We start from the raw sequence: 20,371 nt of genomic DNA on the forward strand, positions 1-20,371 counted from the left end.
ATCTTTTATAGTGAGACAAGACCTAAAATGTACTATAATTCTACATTGGTTTGACAAAATACACTTTTATGCGATCAGCAAAACTGATCAACTGCATGTCCTCAGGACTCTGAGGGAGCTTTCATTCATGCAAGCAGTTCATAACCCTAAACGAGCTTTATCGCCCCAAATGAACTGATATGAGCGGATGTTCGAGATGTGAAAAAAGCATATTTGTGTTTTTGGGGTGTTTCTTTGTGTCTGTAAAAAGTGCATATAATCGTTCTTTTTATTTGTTTTTGTCTTGAAGCAAAAAGAGCCCACCCTAAAAACAACAAGTACACAATCACTCCATTATGCCATGACAAAAGTGCCTTTGATTTGGTGGAAGCGGAGCAATCTGGAGTCACAAACACAGAGAGGCAGGAGATATTTACTGAGTGAACACACTCGGCTTACAGGAGCAGTGCTGTTTGGAGAGACAGCAGCTGCAGGAGGGACATCCCCGTTGTTTGATCTGTTTCAGTCCCTCTGCGGTTTGGATACGGTTACCCCCAGGAAGCCCATCGGTTTGCAGTTGGGATTTGGGAGAGATAAAATATCTTATCCCATTTTGATCATGATTGGCCCAAGGCAGAATCCACATACACATACACTATAAAATATTAAAGTCTGTACCATAAAACATACTTCAATGGGTAATGAATAAATGCTCTCCCATGCTTTTCTCTAATCTGTTCTGTAAATACTCAAGGCTGGACCCTCTCCTCAAAATGTTGCCAAGTGGTGTATGATAACATAATTTATACCTGGTATCTTTTAGTTGTGTGATGTATAAAGAGTATAAACCTTTTCTTCTTTCAGTTAGAAAGACAGATAGATGATAGATAGATGGATTTGTGTTCAGAGACAGTAGGCTATAGGGTCCGTTGCACATGGCTGACTTAGTGGCCTGGTGGAGTGGGATCCTCAGCCTGTAGGAGCACATGACACGGATGCACATGTGATCTCTCGCCCCCTCAGACACCAGGAGAGAAGAATTCTCTCTCAGCCCATTTGAAGGTCATGGCAGAGGGTCCTGCAACCCCAACTCTCTCTCTCTCTCTCTCTCTCTCTCTCTGTGTGTTTGTGTAGCAGTGAATCTATGACTTGCATATCAATAAACAAAGTGAATGTTATTGACATATAATTCTGTTGTGGATTATAGTGGCACATGGTATTGTCTTTTCAAAATTTTATTTACAATGAATGATATTATAAATATAGAATACATCTGACTTTATAATACATTGGGGAGAGCTATCAACATATCAGCACATCATATAGGCTAAGATATAAGTAAGGGTGCATTTTCTCATTGCAATTAGCGAAATACGTAGCTCTAAATAAATCAATGTATGTTAATTTTACATTGTTGTGTCGTGTGTTTGGCGCAGCGCGTTTGGTGAAACTAGCGTGCAGCCGTGTACACGGAAAGGGGGTGTGTGAGGATACTGGCAGCGTTTCATGCAGCTCCAGTGGACACCTAAAGCGGGACTCACTGGTGTGTGTGTAAAGAGAGCTAACACACTCTCACACACACTTAACATTTGGACACAACATGGCGATGAGGCGCCGAGAGACACGACGACTCTTCCCCGACTAACACGACCACGTTATGTTATAGGTTAGGGGGAGCGCGCGACAGGGAAATACGTGAAATTACGCGAAACGAATTAAACCTGAATAGATTATTTACCGAATTCCATTATATGCATGTAGCTTGTAGCGGTCATATAAAGCACACTGCTTTACCCCGCTGCTGGAAATCAAACGCTGTACATGGCGGTGGAGAATATCTGGTTCGTCTGTCTACTTTCTCTGGGTTACTGTGGATTATCCGTGCAAGGTAATACAAGATAAATCTAATCCCCGGTGTTTTCCCATGCTATATCTTTTAAGTTGTGTTTGTCTGGTAGCCTATATATTTAAATGTATTTGTTTGTATCTGTCAGAGTGTGTGAGTATAGATGGGCTGGAGAGAGAAATTGTGCACCTTGCTTGTTGCAGTGTGGAGCTTTTACTTTTTCACGTTTTCCTTTTTTATATACTTTACGCAAACAGGCAGCCTATTTACACTGAAGTAGCCTACAACATTTATTTGTGGATTCAACTTTTTGTCACATCCAAACTTCACTTTTGTAAACGCACTCAATCGGTTGGTTAATTTAACGTAAGAGGAGCATTGAAAAATTAACAATAAAACCAATCCTAGATGAAGAGACAAATAAAGCAAGGCAATTAGCTCAGAGGGGCGGATAATGTAGTAGGGGGCTCTAGTTTTGGAATGTACAGGTTATAGTCATCACTTATCATTATAGCAAAGTAAGTCTGCTAAAAGAAATGTTGGACTTTAAAGGGGGTTTGATTGAATGCCTTATTTGGACTTATTTAGAAGCCCCCCGATCGATGGACGATGGGGTGTCTTAAAAAGTCCATAATATTATCAGTCCACGTAATTACTTAAACGTTGCAACCCATTAACTCACGTTAATATAGGCTTTTGAATTATATTAACTAATATTTAAATATAAGTGTCCTTGTTGAATATATGAAACTAATTTGTTAAAATGGCCATTTGTTGAAGCAGCATGTTTGTCTTGACACTGAAAAAAAAACTTAGAAACTGCACAAGTTTAATTGTCATAATTCCTCAAATTGTTTTACTAAATTGTGATGTAGCCTATATAGACTTTTTTTTATTGTAATCTTGCGTAAATAAATGTAGCCCACGTGTAAAAGTTCAAACGACTACAGATTTAACAAAAGAAAACGAGTAGGGTGTTCTGTTTGTTATTTTTAAACGAAGTGCCTTTCACACAAGATGACATGAGTTGGACATGTCAGTAAAGAGACATCAGTCTGCTAATGCTTCATAGTGTCTTTTAAGTGTATTTACACTCCCCCCTGTGTACTACAACTTAAACCACAAAATAATATTCTGCAACATTTTTGCCCACATTCCCTAAATTGCCAAGCCCAAGACAGCAACACATGAAATAAAGATATTTTGTAGCTTGTTATATTACCTTTGTCGCCCACTAGGGGGACTGGCCTGAAATACCCCCACCCCCAAAATTCACCCCCCAGAAAGGCATTGTGTAATTCGCACCCTTTTTAAAGTAGAGAGATGGTGACTTGGGTGAGCGGAAAATTACTGGCACGAGCTTGTTGTGGTATTGATAGCTTATTCTGATATTTAAATAAAATAATTTACTTATGAGTTTAAACACGGCTTTGATGCTTTTTGTGTAGAAAACCATACTTTTGTGCAATTTTATGGCATATATTTATCGCACTAAATGGCATGTAATGAAATTAGAGAGATCAAAGACGGTGTTGTTATGGCTTGAGAGAGGGGTGAGCGCTGGCGCTGTTCAGTGCAGGAGCTTCGGGCAGGATTCAGCGACTTGAATTCAGTCACAGCCTAGGCGCTGGAAGAAAAAGGGGTGGGGGGTGGTCAGGGCGACTTATCCAAAGACTATACACCTTATTTACATAACAAAGAAGAGCACTGAAACACATGGGCACCTCTTGGCATCCAGCGATGCCCTTGTCTCACCGATGTCCATTGGGAAGTATAAACGGCAACCACAGCGGTCAAAACACTGTGTCATCTTTGAGCTCTGTTAACGATTTCAGTGCCTATATTATTTACAGCGGGGCAGGATCTACTAGATCAATTGCATTAAACATGTTTGCGCTAGACCGCTGTGCAGACCTGCTGTGCTCTGTTTTCGTTAAAGTAGCCTACTTATTTTATTGATTTATTTAGTTTAAAAAAAGGTATATTATTAATTTATTTGTTATTAGAAAATTCTAAATACAACTTGTGATTTTCTTCCAGAATTGTTTTGACAGATTTTTTTAAACCATCTTAAAGGTAGGATAGGCAATTTCGGAGAGGCTATATAGATTTAAAGTCCCGCCTTCTTTTATTTAGAAGCAATTTATGCCATATTGCGTGTTGCAGTTTGTCCCATTCAAGTAATAGGAGTACAATCTTTGTATATAGTCTTTGGCTAAAAACTAATTTCCAATAGGTAGATTGCATAAAAAGATTATATTATATTATAGTATATTATATTAATTTGCATAAGCCATGTAACACGTGTTTGTTCATTCAGTAGTAGGCTATGTATGCGCTGAAAGCAAGTGTGCCGCAAGTGAAGCCAAAGCATTTCGATCGTCCCCTGGTGGCTGGTTGCAGTAGGTCTATAGCCAAACAAAAAATCCTATTACACTTCGAATAATTTTCTCCTGAAGATGGTTTCTGTCATTTTTGGTAGTTCTTATCACGTAGACGTGAGTTCAAGTGTTTGTTTTTCCTGTGAGTTTGGTTTTAGTTAGTTAGGCTATTTGATGCTATAAAAACGGGGTGTAACATCATGATTGACAGCTGTGCTTGCCATTGAGTACTGGCGGGACCTTGATACCGTGGCTCCACCTCAGGATAACTACTGTGCAAACTCAGGCTCCGAACAACGTAATCGGCAACGACCGTTACTAGGGCATTGACTTTTGCCCAAAAATCATATTCGAAGTTTGTTTATTTATAATATTAATATTCTAATATATTTGAATATTTATGAATAATATTTTGACCATTATATGCCTTCAGTAAGACCTATATTGGTATCAAACTTAAGTTGTTTATGTTCTGTCCACCAGAGGGCAGTGTATCAGTCAATGTCAATAGGCAGGCAATGATGTTTTCAGAAGAAAAACACACTGTCACGACTGTTTAAAATATATATATATTAAAAATTAGATCCTGGATTAAACACAAACCGTATGCTTTCGACAGGTTTTATCCACTGTTATTATCAAAAATAAATAAATTGCGGCCATTGTTTTGGTATACAAAATAGGCGCTAACCAGGACGCTAATGTCACCTACAGGAGCCCAAATGACTAATAGTCTTGCTAATGAGCTCGCGATTCACAACTTCACCAGGTGTGAAAAAGCCTCGGAATCTGAATTGAAAACAACATTTACAAGCAAACACATTTACAAAAAATAATGCCTATAACAGGTTCGAATATTAAGGCCTATTATTCGAAAAAAAAAATATTCGAATTATATTCAAATAACGAAGTTCGGAGTTAAAGCCCTAACCGTTACTGGGATATTTCTGCTTAATTTTTCTACTGTGAAAGCAGAGACGGCTGTCCATCTTTTTTTAAAGTCTATGGCTATGACAAAATTTGAACGCAAGATCACAGTAAATATGCTTTTGAAACGCGTGTTAGTACCACGTGTAAACGGTAATGTGTCTTGGCTGACCACTAGTGACTGGATCACCGAAAACGCATCTTAAGGTTTACTGTGGCGAGCAGGACATGGCTGAGGGCCGCGGGAGAACGACGCGAGGCCGGTGGCGTGATTACTGATGAGCGGCACCTGTGAGACGCACCGGTCTCGTAGGCTATCTCTCACGGAGGAGCGGGAATTTTCTTAGCAATGCTAAAATGCACATCAACCGATCACTTGTTTAGCGTTCATGTAAACACTACATTCAGATTCACCAATTGGAATTAATTCAGTTAGATTGAAACAAAAGGTGTGCGTGTAAACAATGAATGGCAACTTTACTGTAGAAAGCAAAAGCCGAATCCCGGACATTTTGGATGATCTCGACGGCCGGACACGTCTGGGAAAAAGAGGATGGTAACCCTTACTACTCAGCTTTCTCCACAGCTTTTTTCCAGACAAAAAATACATAAATCTCTCGTCTCAGGGGGACATGAGGGAGGGAAGGATGGTTATTCAAAATTAATACAGGTTTTCTACTGTTACAAAGCTTAATGCTAAATGCTGAAGTATCCCTTTAAGAATTTCAGAAAATTGTAAATCCAGTTCATGAAATCCAAGTAGGCTACGTTTACACGTGGACGGCTATTTTCATAAACGGACATTTCATCCCTCTCCGTTTTCAAAAATAACATAGTGCACAACCTGTCAGTTTTCAGAAAAGTGATCGAACACGAACCTGTTTATATGCCGTCAAAAGCATGCCAAACCTGTTGGTGGCAGTGTCACGAGAAGCTCAAGGTAGTTTGAGGCTCAAACGAAGGGAAATGTCTCCGTTTTTCAAAATAACCATGTACGTGTAAACGGGGCCCTAGTGATCTCTTGCTAAGTTGTTTGAGGAAAATGGGTGATTACATTTCCGAAAGACCTAAATCTAATCCTATAGTCTTAACTATTACTAAACACACCTGGGTTATGGGTCTTTGGAGTTCATTTGAAAGTTACAGGTTTGTTATTGTGTTGTTGGAATGAAAATTGTCTGAAATGCTGACTTGAGCACATGTGGTTTATCATAACAATAGAAATCAGAGATGTTTTGAGACTTTTATTATGGACAGGCTGTGCAGAGGAGCACAGTATTTTGACAGGTGTCACCGCAAGAGATGCTGTAGGCAAAAACATTACTTTGAGAAGGTAGAAGGAGTAGTTGAGCAAGTAGACCTCCTTGTCTGAGGGTTCAGGTTGATCTTCGAAAGTCATGAACATAACACCCTATTTTTTCACTGCAACTATTCCCTCCTGTCCACTAAGATTTGTGCCCACAGTTTCAGACTGTGTTTCCCTGAGGCTGTGTGCCGGGTTTACAAAGAGGACGAGGAATGTTGTTATATGTATGTGTGTTGTTGTGTTAAGTGATGCTGGAGAATCTTGAAGGTAGTTTGAGGTGACCTATTCCTTACTCTTTATAAAAATATCTGTGAACTCTTGGTGACTAGATGAGGAGTGATGCACTTAGGAGGCTGTACCTCTCCACTTTAAAAATCCAGCTTATGTTTTGCTTTCTCGTATTGTGTTGTCTGACATTCCAGTGTTCTCCTAGAAATCCATGTACAGCTGTCTGTTTTTTTTAAAGACCCCCCCCCCCCCCCCCCCCAAAAAAAAAATATAGAAGCAGCGTAGGGCCAGAGGGCATGTTTTACAGGGTCTGTCACATGGTCTCACAGGCATGCTGCTCCAAAACCCGTGACTCAGAGCTGCAGTGTGTGCTCTGTCCTGGGGGGCTCACCATGTTTTGATCACAACATCAGTGCAACATAGCCTGTCCTGCAGAAAGGAAAGAGTTACTCTTTTGTGCTCCATCGCATTATTTTCAGCTTCATCACTTGATCTGCTGTGTAATCTTTCTCTAGTACTGCTGCAGCACTTCTGCCATTACCACCATTAAAGCATTCCTTCATGACCTCATTTTCCCTCTTCTTTATCAAGCCTTAATATTGTTTAATGCCCCTGAGAGGGATGAAGGTATTTTCAATAATTGCACAAACTGTAGACTGAAGCAGATGCTTCTGAAGTCAGGGTAGTTATAGTAGCGAACAGTATATACATGCATTTATTACTTTCTCTGTTTGGTCTGTGATCCTTAAGTTGAAGTTATTGTTCAAAAAGAAAATGTCTTACTGGTTAACTTCTAGGGATGCAGTGATAGTGAAATTCTGGCTTCCTTTCAGTTTTGATGTTATTGCTAATAATTGATAAATGGTGAATATTATAAGCACAGCAACTCTCTTCACTATGTGCTGAAAGTGTGCGTCAAGAGCTCTTAAATCTTTGCCATCGTTATCCTTTTAAATTGATTATCTAAATCTTAAAGCGTGCAGGTATAATTCAATTATCAGCTGATGAAAATTCAATATCAACTGATAAATTAGAAGAAAAAAAATCAATGATATTTCATATGCTAAGTATGTGAACTGTCATTGAAAAAAAAAAGACTTTATAATTCTTTGTAGATGCAGCTTGGGGTTAGTGTGAATGCCCTTTAAAGTCAGCATGAAATTGCTATTGTCTTTCACTTCCATTTCCGAGAATGAAATGTTGGGTGGGACTTGATTTTGTCCGCTGGGAATTGATTGGATCATTGTCATTTGCTAATGGCAGTTTTCTGTAGGCAAAGTTGAAACTGGTCTTGCTTTTGGAAAACCTTATTGCCCGGTTCCCGCGCAGGAAACAGAAAAGAGATGTTGTTTTTAACTCTTTCCTCGACATTGATGAAACATTTTCGTCATTTATGAAACAACGCTTCCCCGCCATTGACTGAAATTTCCTGCTTTCAGTGATTTCACTGTTATACGTTAGAGGGCGCTATGACACATCTTCTGAAAGAGTACTGAACATCCTGATCAAAAGAAAAGTGAAGAAGAAGCAGAAACAAGCGATAACTTATGTAAATACGCGATCATATAAATAAAAACTGCCTAATGTTACTGAATGAAATGTCGACCCAGCACGAGGTACAGGACTGTGATGCTTTGGGGGTGTTGATTCACTCTATCTAGTATGTTTTGATCATCTTTCTGAATCTGATCTAGACATAGTCTTTGACAAAAAAGCATTTTTCTCAGCTTTTTGCGAAACTTACCCATACTCAAGTATTGATAAAAAAGAATGCATTAAGCAAGATTTTTTTTTTTAAAGCAGAGGCTGTTTCTTTTTATATATTGCATGTTCATATATTCATACAACAAAATATTCTGGAGGCCATGAACTTTTTGTGAAAATTGTTATAAATGGTGGCTGTGGCTGTGGCTGTGGCTGGCAACTTTTAAAAAAAAAATGCTGGTGGGGAAAGAGTCAATTAAAGATTATGAGGGCACATTGTTTTAAAAAATAATGTGCTCATAAATCATTTATAATAAATTCTGCAACGTTCCATGAACAACTTTGATTTCATGGTGACTTGAGGTCATTAAATCCTCCTTTCAGTTAAGATGTTTCTGCTTGGCTTCTGTTTGTTTTCTAGATTTACTGTGTCTTGTTCTTTTATACCTTAACTCTGATGGTAAGATTTAGGTTGATTAATATCATTTAGTCTTTTTTTTTTTTTTTGGTTGGGTGTATGTGGTTGTTTCAAGCCTCCTTGTATTTTGCATTTGCCGGGTTTGCTGCTCATGGTGAGGTGAATAATTTTTAGGAGAATGAAATGTGGGTCGTACAAGGAAGTTATTCATTATCCTACTTCCTGTCAGTCTTTACAAAGGTCTGCCACAGGTTGTTAACCCTAGGAACGGTTGACAAATCTCTTCAATGATCTCTGTAATGTACTTAATGTTTTAGGTAGTGAGACCTGAAAGGTATTCAGTTGTTATTAGAGAAAAAAAATGAACATCAATATATTATATATTTGACCACCTGCATTAAGTCCAATAAGAATCCCCAAGCTGATCTATGGGTCGCTGATAGTGCTTAGTTCTCTGTGTTCTGTGTTGCAATGGCTATTTGAGTTCAGCATTTGTACACATGGACTCCAGGGATACTGTGACCTGGATAACAGCTGTCAAAATCTATCAGCATGTGGCTTGACCAGGGATGGAACCTCAGATGGGTCAAAGGGAGATGAAAAGAAGGACAAAGGGAGGTACTGGATGGGTCGATGGGAGAATGGATATGTTTAATGAGTAACTGGAATAATTAGTATTGCTCATTTAAATGATCATTAAAGTGATTGCTTGTCTGTCTTAAAGATAAATTAAATTCTGTCAGCAATTACTTACCCTCATGTTGTTCCAAACCCATTACTTTTTTTTTTGTGCTGAACACAAAATCAAATATTCTTCTTTTCTTTTGTCCATAAAATGGAAATGAATGGTCAGCAAAACTGAATATTTTCGTTTGTCCAAAAAATAGAAATGAATGGTCACCAAAACCGCTCAGTTACCAACATTCTTTAATAATAAAACAATTTTGGCACAGAAGAAAGAGCATTTTTCTGACTTGAGATGAGGGTAAGATGACTATCTCTTTAAAGGTCTCTCTTACTAGCAAGTGACATAGCCAGTATAGTTATGTGAAAGCAGGTTTGTGATTTTTATTTATTTATTTCAAGTCCACACTATAACTTAAACTTCAACGCGTCACTGCATTCCCTCCACTATGAGTTGATAATTGACTTGTTTGCTTACACACAAACTGCCAAGAACATTCAAGCCCTGCCAAGGGCCTCTTAGCCAAGAGCCCGGAGAATATTTTTAAAATAAAGTTGAAGTTTTATTAATGGTTTCTACTGTTCGTAATCATATTTGATCCAATTCCCGTAGTTTTATTGGACAGCTTGCTGTTAAGTGTAGCCAGAAATGTTTTCCTCACAGTGATCAACATCCAGGGTTTTTTCAGCAACTCACCAGCTCCCACTTGAGTTTCTGCAGCTTATGCATAGCAGCTTTTTAAACTAAGACTACTATCACACCGACCAGAATGACCACAGCAGAATTTTGTCTGATATCTGTCCATACTGTGCCAGTATCTGTTTTTGTTACATAAACACACACACACACACACACACACACACACACACAAACACAAACAAAACAGCTTCAAGGCCATATGTACTGTGATTTACAGCGATTCACAATGTTTATCCAGTCAGTAAACGTTGATGTTTGTAGCCATTGAAAAGAGGTCATGACCCATTGGCTTTTGTGTATACTCTCTATACATTTGCTGAAACAGAGAAGATCGTCACTGCTGTTCGGTAAATTATAGAGTTTCAATGGTTTGACAATAGTTCTCTGAATGGATCTTGCACTGTAAAAAAAAATTACATCCCCAAGTCAAAATGTTCTAGTGACTGATAACATCTAAATTTTTCAATTAGTCTGACATATTATTTCTCATTGAGCCAATGTTAAAGGATAATTCCGGTATTTAACACCTTGAGTCTATATTGTAGTTTGTTTTGGATGAACAAGAGTGGTGGACAACATTGTTTTGACAATGGTTCCTCTCTCGAGTTTTTGACTATAATAGAATTGGCCATGGACCCATTTAACATTGGAGTCAATGGGCATGTCCGAAAATGTCATTAAAACAGCCAATAATGTTCATTTACAAAACTGTTAAACTCACCGAGTGATTAGTGATGTTCGTTGATGTTCCAGAAACAAAAAGTGTTGCGAAATACAGTTTCTGTCGTGTTTTATTCGTCATTTTGTAAAATCCCATTGTTGAAAAAATAGTTCCACTATGGCAAAATAAACGGATTGGAATCATATATTGCGACGATATGTTGTTTATAATCATCAACGAACACCACTAACCACTCGGTGAGTTTAACAGTTTTGTAAACGAACATTATTGGCCGTTTTAATGACATTTTCGGACATGCCCATTGACTCCAATGTTAAATGGGTCCATGGCCAATTCTTTTATAGTCAAAAACTCGAGAGAGGAACCATTGTCAAAACAATGTTGTCCACCACTCTTGTTCATCCAAAACAAACTACAATATAGACTCAAGGTGTTAAATACCGGAATTATCCTTTAACAGACTGTTGCAACAATTAATTCAATTTATTTTACAGAATTTCACTTGGGCCAATTAAAAAATTTAGATGTAACCAGTCACTAGAATATTTTGACTTGGAGAGGTAAAAAAAAAAAAGTACAGTGTGGAAAAGAAAAAGCTGGGTCCAAAATTATGATTTTTATTGATTTAATTAAAATGTTGGTGTGTCCGTCATCATTCTCAGTAAGTAAATGTTGCAGTAAGTTTATATTATGGATATTATGTTAAGTACAATGTTGAATTCTGTTGTGTGTTTAAGGAATAATAATTCGAGAAAATGTGTTTATGTATAGTGGCATGTTAATGTGTGCGTGCATGTGTGAGCGAGTGTGTGAAGCGGGGTCTATTCCTCATGACGCTGGTTGGGTAAACAGTCATTCGATCGCATTCCTTCCATTCCGTGCTGCTGTCCACTTGGTCACATGACCACACAGGAGGGCTCACAGTGGTTTGGGGAGGCATGACTTAGGAAGGGGAGCCATTTATCACTAAGGAGGACGATTGTGGATGCAGGCTCCCACATTTACAAGGGTGTATTTTTTTCTTCTTCTTCAAAGCAGACATATTAAACATGTCAGATACTGACTGTTATAAAATTCTCGACACACAAAGAGGCTGTGAAGATAATTAACAAGAGTAGATTTGTAAAAGGTTTATAACCTTGCCGGTTCACCAGGTGTTTGGCTTTCGGTGCATGATTTTATGTCTTTCAGCTTGGCAAATGGCTGTCTGTCGTGCCTTTGTCCTGAATTTCCTTTTTAAAATGTTGTCAAAAGACTGCAGTAATTGCCTTGACAAAATAAAATAGCAAATAGTTCACAGAGGAGAAAGAGTTACTGTAATACCGTCAAAGACTCTAACTGAGCTATTTAAATTCCTGCTTTTTGTATTGATTGTCATGGTGTGGATAAATGTGGTCTTAAACCAGACCTGTGCCAGGATTGGGCCATCTGGGGACCCCACTATTATAGTGTTGTGGACTGGGAGACCCTCTTGAAAAGTCTATAAAAAGACATTTCTGTTATTTTGAGGATAAGTAGGAGTGAGTACACAACAGGACAGCAGACATTTCAAGTCAACTAAAAAGTGCTTTATTGTTATGAAAAAAGGTAAAGTGTATTGCCAATGCATTTGCAAGATCTACAAAGAATAAAAATTATACACATAAATTATGTATACTATACAGTGGCCCCAAAAAGTATTTGGACACTTAAGTGTTCAAGTAAGTGATAAGTTCATCCAAAATTGAAAATTCTGTCATCATTTACTCACCCTTATTTTGTTTCAAACCCATAACACTTTTGTTCATTTTCGTTATGCAAATGAAGATATTTTAATGAAATCTGAGAGATTTTTGTAGGCTACTATCCATTGACAGCTACCCAACTATATAATATGTGTATAAAAACCTAAATTTAAATCTGTTCAGAGTATTTGGACAAAACCACTCAATTCATATGAAATATTTTTACAATCTCTTCATTAACTTTTTGAAGTGTCAAAGTGGTTTGCATGGACTGTTAGTTTAATATGCTTATATGAAGGACTACTGTTATTACACTCTGAGAGGAAACAACTTCATACATCCACAAAAAATGACCTTGCCAGGTCTAGGTCTGTCATGTGTTTGCAGATGAGACTCGGTTTAATTCATCTTTCATTTTTCTTGTAAATGTTTTTTTTTTTTCTCTCTATTTGCATGACATTTATAGTGGCCAAATGTGTTCATGTTTCACATATTTTTGTAAAGCATTCCAGGCTCACGCAGTGAAGGATGTGGCTAACAAAGCCAATGTCAAGGGTTCATTTCCCAAGAAATTCATGCCATGAACTGATAAATAGTCTTGAATGTAATGCAAGTCTTCCAGGTAACATGCCGTATGTGTATATGTCCATGTTCTTAGTGCATCTGCTGCAAAATCTCATCTTTTCAATGAGACTCAGTTGTCAGATTCCTTTTCTTTTAGTTATATTATATCTCATACTATTGCCTAGTTGTACCTGTCTCATGCTCTGCTCCTTTGCTTTTGATCTAGCTGCACCGAGTTTCCCTAAGCAGAATTCCCAGAATTGTATATGCAGTGACAGATAACATCAATACATATCATGTTAGAACTTTTGTGTGTGTGTCTGTGGTTTACAGATAAAGAGGTAGAGCTGAAGCTTCCGTAACTGTCATGACTGTTACCTCTTATCATACAGATAGCACCTGTGACAATGGAAATGCTTCTGCCATTGAGTATAGATTTGGAACTGGGTTTTCACTTTGCCATTTAGTTTTTTAGACAGACTAAGGGCGTTTACTTGCACTTTAAAGGTTCTATTTCACGCGGACTACAGCTATAATTTGTTTTGTGGGTTTTTTACCTCAAAACCTAACATGTGTTTGTGTGTACACAGTTAAAAAGTTTGGGGTCAGTAAGATTTTTTTTTAAATGTTTTTGAAAGAAGTCTCTTATGCTCACTAAGGCTGCATTTATTTTATTAAAAAATACAATAAAACAGTAATATTGTGAAATATTTGTACAATATAAAATAACTTTTCTATTTTAGCATTAGTATTATGACAAAGCTGCATTTTCAGAAGCCTTCAGTCTCCAGTGTTACATAATGCTTCAGAAATCATACTTATATGCTGATTTGGTGGTCAGAAGAAAACACTTTTTTTTATATAAAAAGCTCAAAAGAACAGCATTTATTTGAAAATTAAAATATTTTGTAACATTTATAGACGGTAAAAATCTATAATGTTTAAAGCTCACTGTCACTTTTGATCAATTTAATGGTTGCTTGCTTATTAAAAGTATTAATTTTACAAAAACATCTTTCTGACCCTAATCTTTTAAATTATAAATATGTAGGGTATGAGTGGTAAGTATGGTGTACTTTTGAGTCCAGTTGCAACAGTTCACATGGCAGGGGCACAGCTGCAGGATGTGCAAAGTCTAGCGAGTGAGTCATTCTCCATTCATAGTCTGAGGATATAACTTGTCCATTCCAAAGGAACTTTGTTTTGGCCATGGATGCCAGAACTGCCACAGCCAGAAAGAGAAAAGATGGTTTCACTTTTTTGTACATAAAAATATTGCGAAAGATTTGATGCTTGAGGCATGTATTAGTTATCTTTATGTCGAGTTGTTTCAACGCAGACCACTGAATGGGACGGCACTCTTGCACAACTGCTCTTGAAGCCCTATTTAAGACATTGTTAGGCTGTGAGAATTGGCTGTCAACTTGGGAAGCCGTGACCTCTTGAATAACATCGGATTATTCCGCTCATCAGGACTCGCTCAACAAGCAATTTAAAAGTCCTTATCATCATCCTCATTTTGAACGCAGTGAGATTTGCTTGGAGTCCTGTAATTGTTTGCACATCTCCCTAGAGCACTATGGTTATTTTTTTGGTGTATTGTAATCTCTTCTGTAATATTCCTGAGAGGCTTTCCTTCATTTGGCCTAGAACCGAGACGCCACAATAATTTGGTAAAGAGATCAGAATACTAAATCCTAAAGCTCAGCTGATAGGATGTGAATCTAGATAGATTCAGTGTTCGCTGGGTTTCGTTGATAGATCCCTCTAGCTAGTATAGAGACGTCGGTGCACTGAGGATTAGGGCTGGGTATTGACACAAATGTCAAATTAAAATTTTCTAGCTGACTAACAAGTTGATGGTAATTGAATAGCTTTTCTGATGTAAATGTAGCATTGAAATGTTGTTTACAAGCTGTTTTACTGACGTCTTTCCACAGTTGAAACACTGATTGAGCAATTACATGAGACATGATACGGTTTTCGGTAAGTTGTACCGTATCTTTCAACATACCTTCTGATGTTCATTCATGTTTATTTTGTTGTAACTAGTAGTAAAGTGGAAGAGATGATCAGTTCTCATGTGCTGCTGCTTTGCTTGAACTGAGATGCTACAGCGATCTGCCACACCACATTAAAGAGCACATTATTTATTGTTTGACTTTCATAATAAAATGGATAGAATTTGAAATCTGAGACTTATTTTCATATCAAAACGTAACAACGCGCAAAGCTTGCAATTTATTGAATGAGAGGTTCTCTACAAAGTTTTGTTCAGTCTTCAAAGGAAAACAGACTAAAAGACCAATTCTTGAGGATGTTGTCTGAACTGTCAATGCATGCTTTACACATTTCTGGGGTTCTCTTCTAAGAAGTGGAAGTCATCATAATTGGGTAAACTTCTGTGGTGAACAGGAACAACACGTACATTATTTGAATTCCCATTCGATCAACAATAGTGTTTCTATGACTTTCCAAAAGAGAAAACAAACATAATGAGAGATTGATTGGTCAGAAGAAAGAAAAATGTCAAATTTGCCATCTCTCCTTCAGCGGGTGTGTAAGTAACACTCACTCAGCAGCGTTAACAAGTGTTCTGTAATTTAACGTCTAGGTAATAATAAAGGGTCCCGAGGACACTTACGAGATGTGTTCACTACCATCTTCAGTGTCTTTTCCGGTCTTTCAGTATTCCTCACATGCTTCAAGAGCACTGACCTCAGTAATCAAATGCTTTAAGTGGCAAGACACCTTGTTCCTCTTTTGGTTGCTTTCTAGCTAAACAGATTAACAACACCATTGCAATCCAGACCTCATATCAGTGATGTTGAGAAAAGCTCAAATAATCACCCTGCACTCTACACTGGGGTCTTGCAGTCACGTTCCTGTCACTACTAACGGCCTGCTATTAGTTTGTTAGTGTGTTGTTGCTTGCACATCTATCAATTTGCTGATTTATTTATTGTCACTACAACTAAATGACACATCTGTCACTATACTGTCACTGTTTGCTCTGAATTCCTCCTACTTGAATCCCTTAGGCATACATTTTTAATTAAATACAATGTCTGAGGAACAAAAACACATGCAGCCTCTTATTTGTGACAGATGACTATATCTTGAAATTTTGAAATTAGAGATGCATGAGAGTCGATTTTTCATTACATGGTCAATATTAAAATTCTAGATGTTTTTATCTTAATACATTTCAAATAAATTACTAAACTAAGTAACTTCATCAAGTGAATTTAGGCATAACAATATTGTACAGTAAGAAAAATGGAAATATATATTTTTTAATTTGCTAAACAATTGCCAGTTCAAAACCAACGGTTAAAATTTAGAATTTAGAGATGCATGATAGTCGATATAATGATTTTTATGATATTAAAAATCCATAAGATTTTATCTAAAAAATTATAATTAATTACATGGTCATTATAAAAATTATAGAGGTTTTACCTAAATGCATTTAAAATAAAACTCTAAACTAAAATTATTATTTTTACATTTTATCAAGTGAAAATAGGCACAATATCACAATATTATGATTTACAATATGAAAAAAAAGATATTAATTTTTAGACCATTACACATGTCCTATCTGTAGCATTTCCTTCTAATAAAGTGATTTTGTTTTTCCAAATGTTTTTTTTTTACATCAACATTTGCTTTTCCTTTTTTCTGCTGGCATAAAGCAATACATTTCCCCCTGCTATTTGGCACCCCAAATACTAAATTTGGTTTTGAGTTGGCCCAATGTTAAGTTGAAAATACAGTGTTATGCAGTGTTCTGAAAATATTTAGTGACTGTTTGAAATGAATGTAAACTCTCTTTATCCTAACCCCCGAAAGTCCATTGTCTTCCGTGCACAGCCTGTCCTGGATTCCATCCATTGTCCCGAATGGCATGTCCTTCAAAAGTCACCAATTTTGTGTTTGCATCAGATAAATCTGGCACATACAGTAGTTGTTAGCAATTAACAACACTGTGCTTTGCCTCTGCAAATAAGATGACTTACGAATACACAGTAAAATATAATTCTTTGATCAAGTGAACTCTGCTGATAAAATTGGCATATTAGTGTTGTTGTTTGGTTGACTTTCTAGTCCGGGGTTCTCACAACATACTACTTTCATAAACAAGTAATGCATCTCAAGGCAGCTTTTCTATTAGTTCAAATATACCTACAGTCCCATTTGGCCTCTTTCCAGCATATGGTGCATGAATAATTGAATATGGTTGCATTGCATGTTTGTTTGTTTTTTTGTTTGTTTTTTAAGGAACTTGCCTTGTGATGTCAGAATGTGCTGTTTCTTTATTTAAAATTAGTTAGTTGTCACCCATGTCGTGTTTCATGTAACGGATATTGTGTGTGGCATGTTAAGGTCCAAAACATTGCACTGAAGGGACAGTCAATGCCCTCTTAATTAAATACCCTCTACAAATAATAACACATACTTACTAAGTCCCCAAAGCTTCCCTGGAACTAAACTTAACACATTTTTTTAGATGTATAGTCAAGTCAAGTAACCTTTATATATTTCACTTTATACAATACAGATTGGTTCAAAGCACCTTTACAGTGATTAACAGGAAAACTATGCATCTCGGCTGTTGTTCAGTTTAAATCTGTTCAGTGTTGATTCAGTTCCGTTGTAAAGATCATCAATTATTAAATTAGTTGATTATTATTATCTATAAGGCAGTTGGGCAAAAAATGATGTCTTTGTCCAGCTCAACTCTCATTCAACAGCGTCTGTACAGTCAGATCAATAATATTGTTGAATATCAAGTGTCTCCAACTAAGTTTGCCAGAGGTTCCTGCAGTGGCAAGGAACCTAAACTCAATCAGGTGACAGAATGGAGAGAAAAAAATGTCTTGGGAGAAACCAGGCTCAGTTGGGGGACCAGTTCTTATGTGGCCAACGAACAAAGATGGTGTGATTATAATTCAGGCTGCATCACAAATAAAAAATTTAGATCTGGATCTGTATTCAAATATTCATCTAGTTCCTTTGCGGAGGACCTGTCTGGTTATTGTGGTCTTTGCTGAGGACCTGTGCCGATGGCTGTCATGTCAACGAGACCTTCACAGGGGGTGGTCTAGTAGACATGGTCTTTGCTGACACTCAGGGTTGCGTTTCTGGTCGTGTCTAGGTACAGGTCCACCTTCTGATCTATGGACAGCATCTGGATGACTATGGTAACCTCAGGATAAAAATGATACAGACAGACAAATATTAGCGTAGATGCCATTCTTTTTGCGATGTAACAAGTACATTGTGTGTTATAGGAAGTGTTCCCCGGTTCCAGTTGACCTCATTTATACAGCCTAACCTTCATGACATATCCATGGCCTTCCTTGTTCCCTAACCTGGCACTCCTCTTTGCTTTCTGTATTTCTGTGTCGTGTGCCCTGAGATATTGAAGGTTTTCTTTTTATTTATGTTTTAGATTATTATGATTATCGATTGTTTTTTTTTTTATAGTTATTCATTGTACAGCACTTTGGTCAGTTTTGCGCTGTGTGTAAATGTGCTTTATAAATTAAAATTACTTACTAACAAATCATTTAACTGATTTGAACAGAAATTGATAATGTGTTATGTGTATGCCTGGTTAAAGAGACGTGTTTTAGTCTAGATTTAAACTGACAGAGTGTGTCTGCTTCACGAACAATACTAGGAAGACTATTCCAGAGTTGGGGTGCTAATTAGGAAAAGGATCTACCATCTGCAGTTGATTTTGATATTATCAACTGGACAGAATTTTGAGTATTAACAGAAAAGGTAGATTCAAGATCAGTCTGTAATTAACTAGTTCTTTAGGATCAAGTAAAAAAATTTTTAATAAGAGGTTTAATAACAGCCAGCTTAAAAGTTTTTGGTACGTATCCTAATGACAATGATGAATTAATAATAATATTAAGAAGAGGATCTATAAATTCTGGAAGCATCTCTTTCAGTAGCTTAGTCGGTATAGGGCCTAACATACATGTTGTTGATTTTGATTATTTAACAAATTCAAAACAATTTATGGAATTGTTCCTCAGGGGGTCTATAGCACAATGTCCGATGCGATACTGTAGACGGTGGCATGGTTATAATTTTCTCTCTAATAGTATCAATCATGCAAGTGAAGAAATTCATACATAAAGTCATTTCTGCTGTGCTGTTTGGAAACTTTGGAAAATCTTTATTTCTCTTTAATTAAGCCAAGGTATCAAGTAAATACCTATGGTTGTGATTTTTCTCTTCTAAGAGAGTCGAAAAGTAAACAGATATAACAGTTTTATGGCCTTTCTGTCTCAGTAACACATTCCTTCCACGAAATGTGAAATACCTCTAATTTAGTTTTCTTCCAGCTGCGCTCCATTTTTCTTGCTGCTCTCTTAAGGGCCCGCGTGTGCTCGTTGTACCACGGCGTTGGACTATTTTCCTTAATCTTTCTTGCGCAAATGAGCAACCTTGTCTAAAGTGCTGGAAAAGAGAGTGTCAATGGTTTATGTTGCAACATCGAGTTCTTCTAAGCTATCTGGTATGCCAAGGAGTAAAAACTGATCAGGAAGATTATTTATAAAGCAATGTTTAGTGGCAGACGTGATAGTTCTACCATATTTGTAACCAGGAGTTTGTTTTGCAACCTTGGCTAAATGGAGCAGCATACACGAGACTAGATAATGATCTGAGATGTCATCGCTCTGCTGCAGAATGTGACAATATTAGATCTAAAGTATGATTACAACAATGAGTGGGTCCTGACACTTGTGGTCTAACTCCAATAAAGTTTAGAATGCCAATCCTAATGCATCTTTTTATAATTTCCACATAGTACTGGCTGCAGACAAAGTCTTAATTGTAATCATTTCTATAGAAAATCAGCAAATTTCCTTAAGGTCTGTATGTTGCCCTGGTGGCCTGTATACAGTAGCCAGTACACCGGATGTATCACTTACACTAGATAACGTTACATAGAGCACCACCACAAAATAATTATACTTGAAACTAGACATCTGAGTAATACTGGAAATATTATAAAATATAAATGACATCAACTTTGCCTTTCAGACGAGGCTCTTGTGTTTAACCGTGATCTTGGGGGGTGGACTCATTTAAAGTACTGTAATCGCCTGGTTTTAGCCAGCCAGGTTTCTGTCAAACACAGCACATCTAGGTTATAATCTGTGATCATATATACAAAAAGTGCTTTTGTAGAAAGCGATCT

At 37.2% G+C, this 20,371-nt stretch overlaps 1 protein-coding gene across 1 annotated transcript in view; it reads left to right on the plus strand.

The window, feature by feature from the left end:
* The first annotated feature begins 1,392 nt into the window (after positions 1 to 1,392).
* Positions 1,393 to 20,371, plus strand: part of igdcc4 (immunoglobulin superfamily, DCC subclass, member 4) — a 70,506-nt gene continuing 51,527 nt past the window's right edge. The window contains exon 1 of the mRNA XM_079590207.1: positions 1,393 to 1,867. Coding sequence (XP_079446333.1) covers positions 1,801 to 1,867 — 67 coding nt within the window. The 5' untranslated portion in view covers positions 1,393 to 1,800. The remainder of the gene's footprint in view (positions 1,868 to 20,371) is intronic.

Source organism: Phoxinus phoxinus (genome assembly GCF_949152265.1).
Source record: "Phoxinus phoxinus genome assembly, chromosome: 2".
NCBI lineage: Eukaryota > Metazoa > Chordata > Actinopteri > Cypriniformes > Leuciscidae > Phoxinus > Phoxinus phoxinus.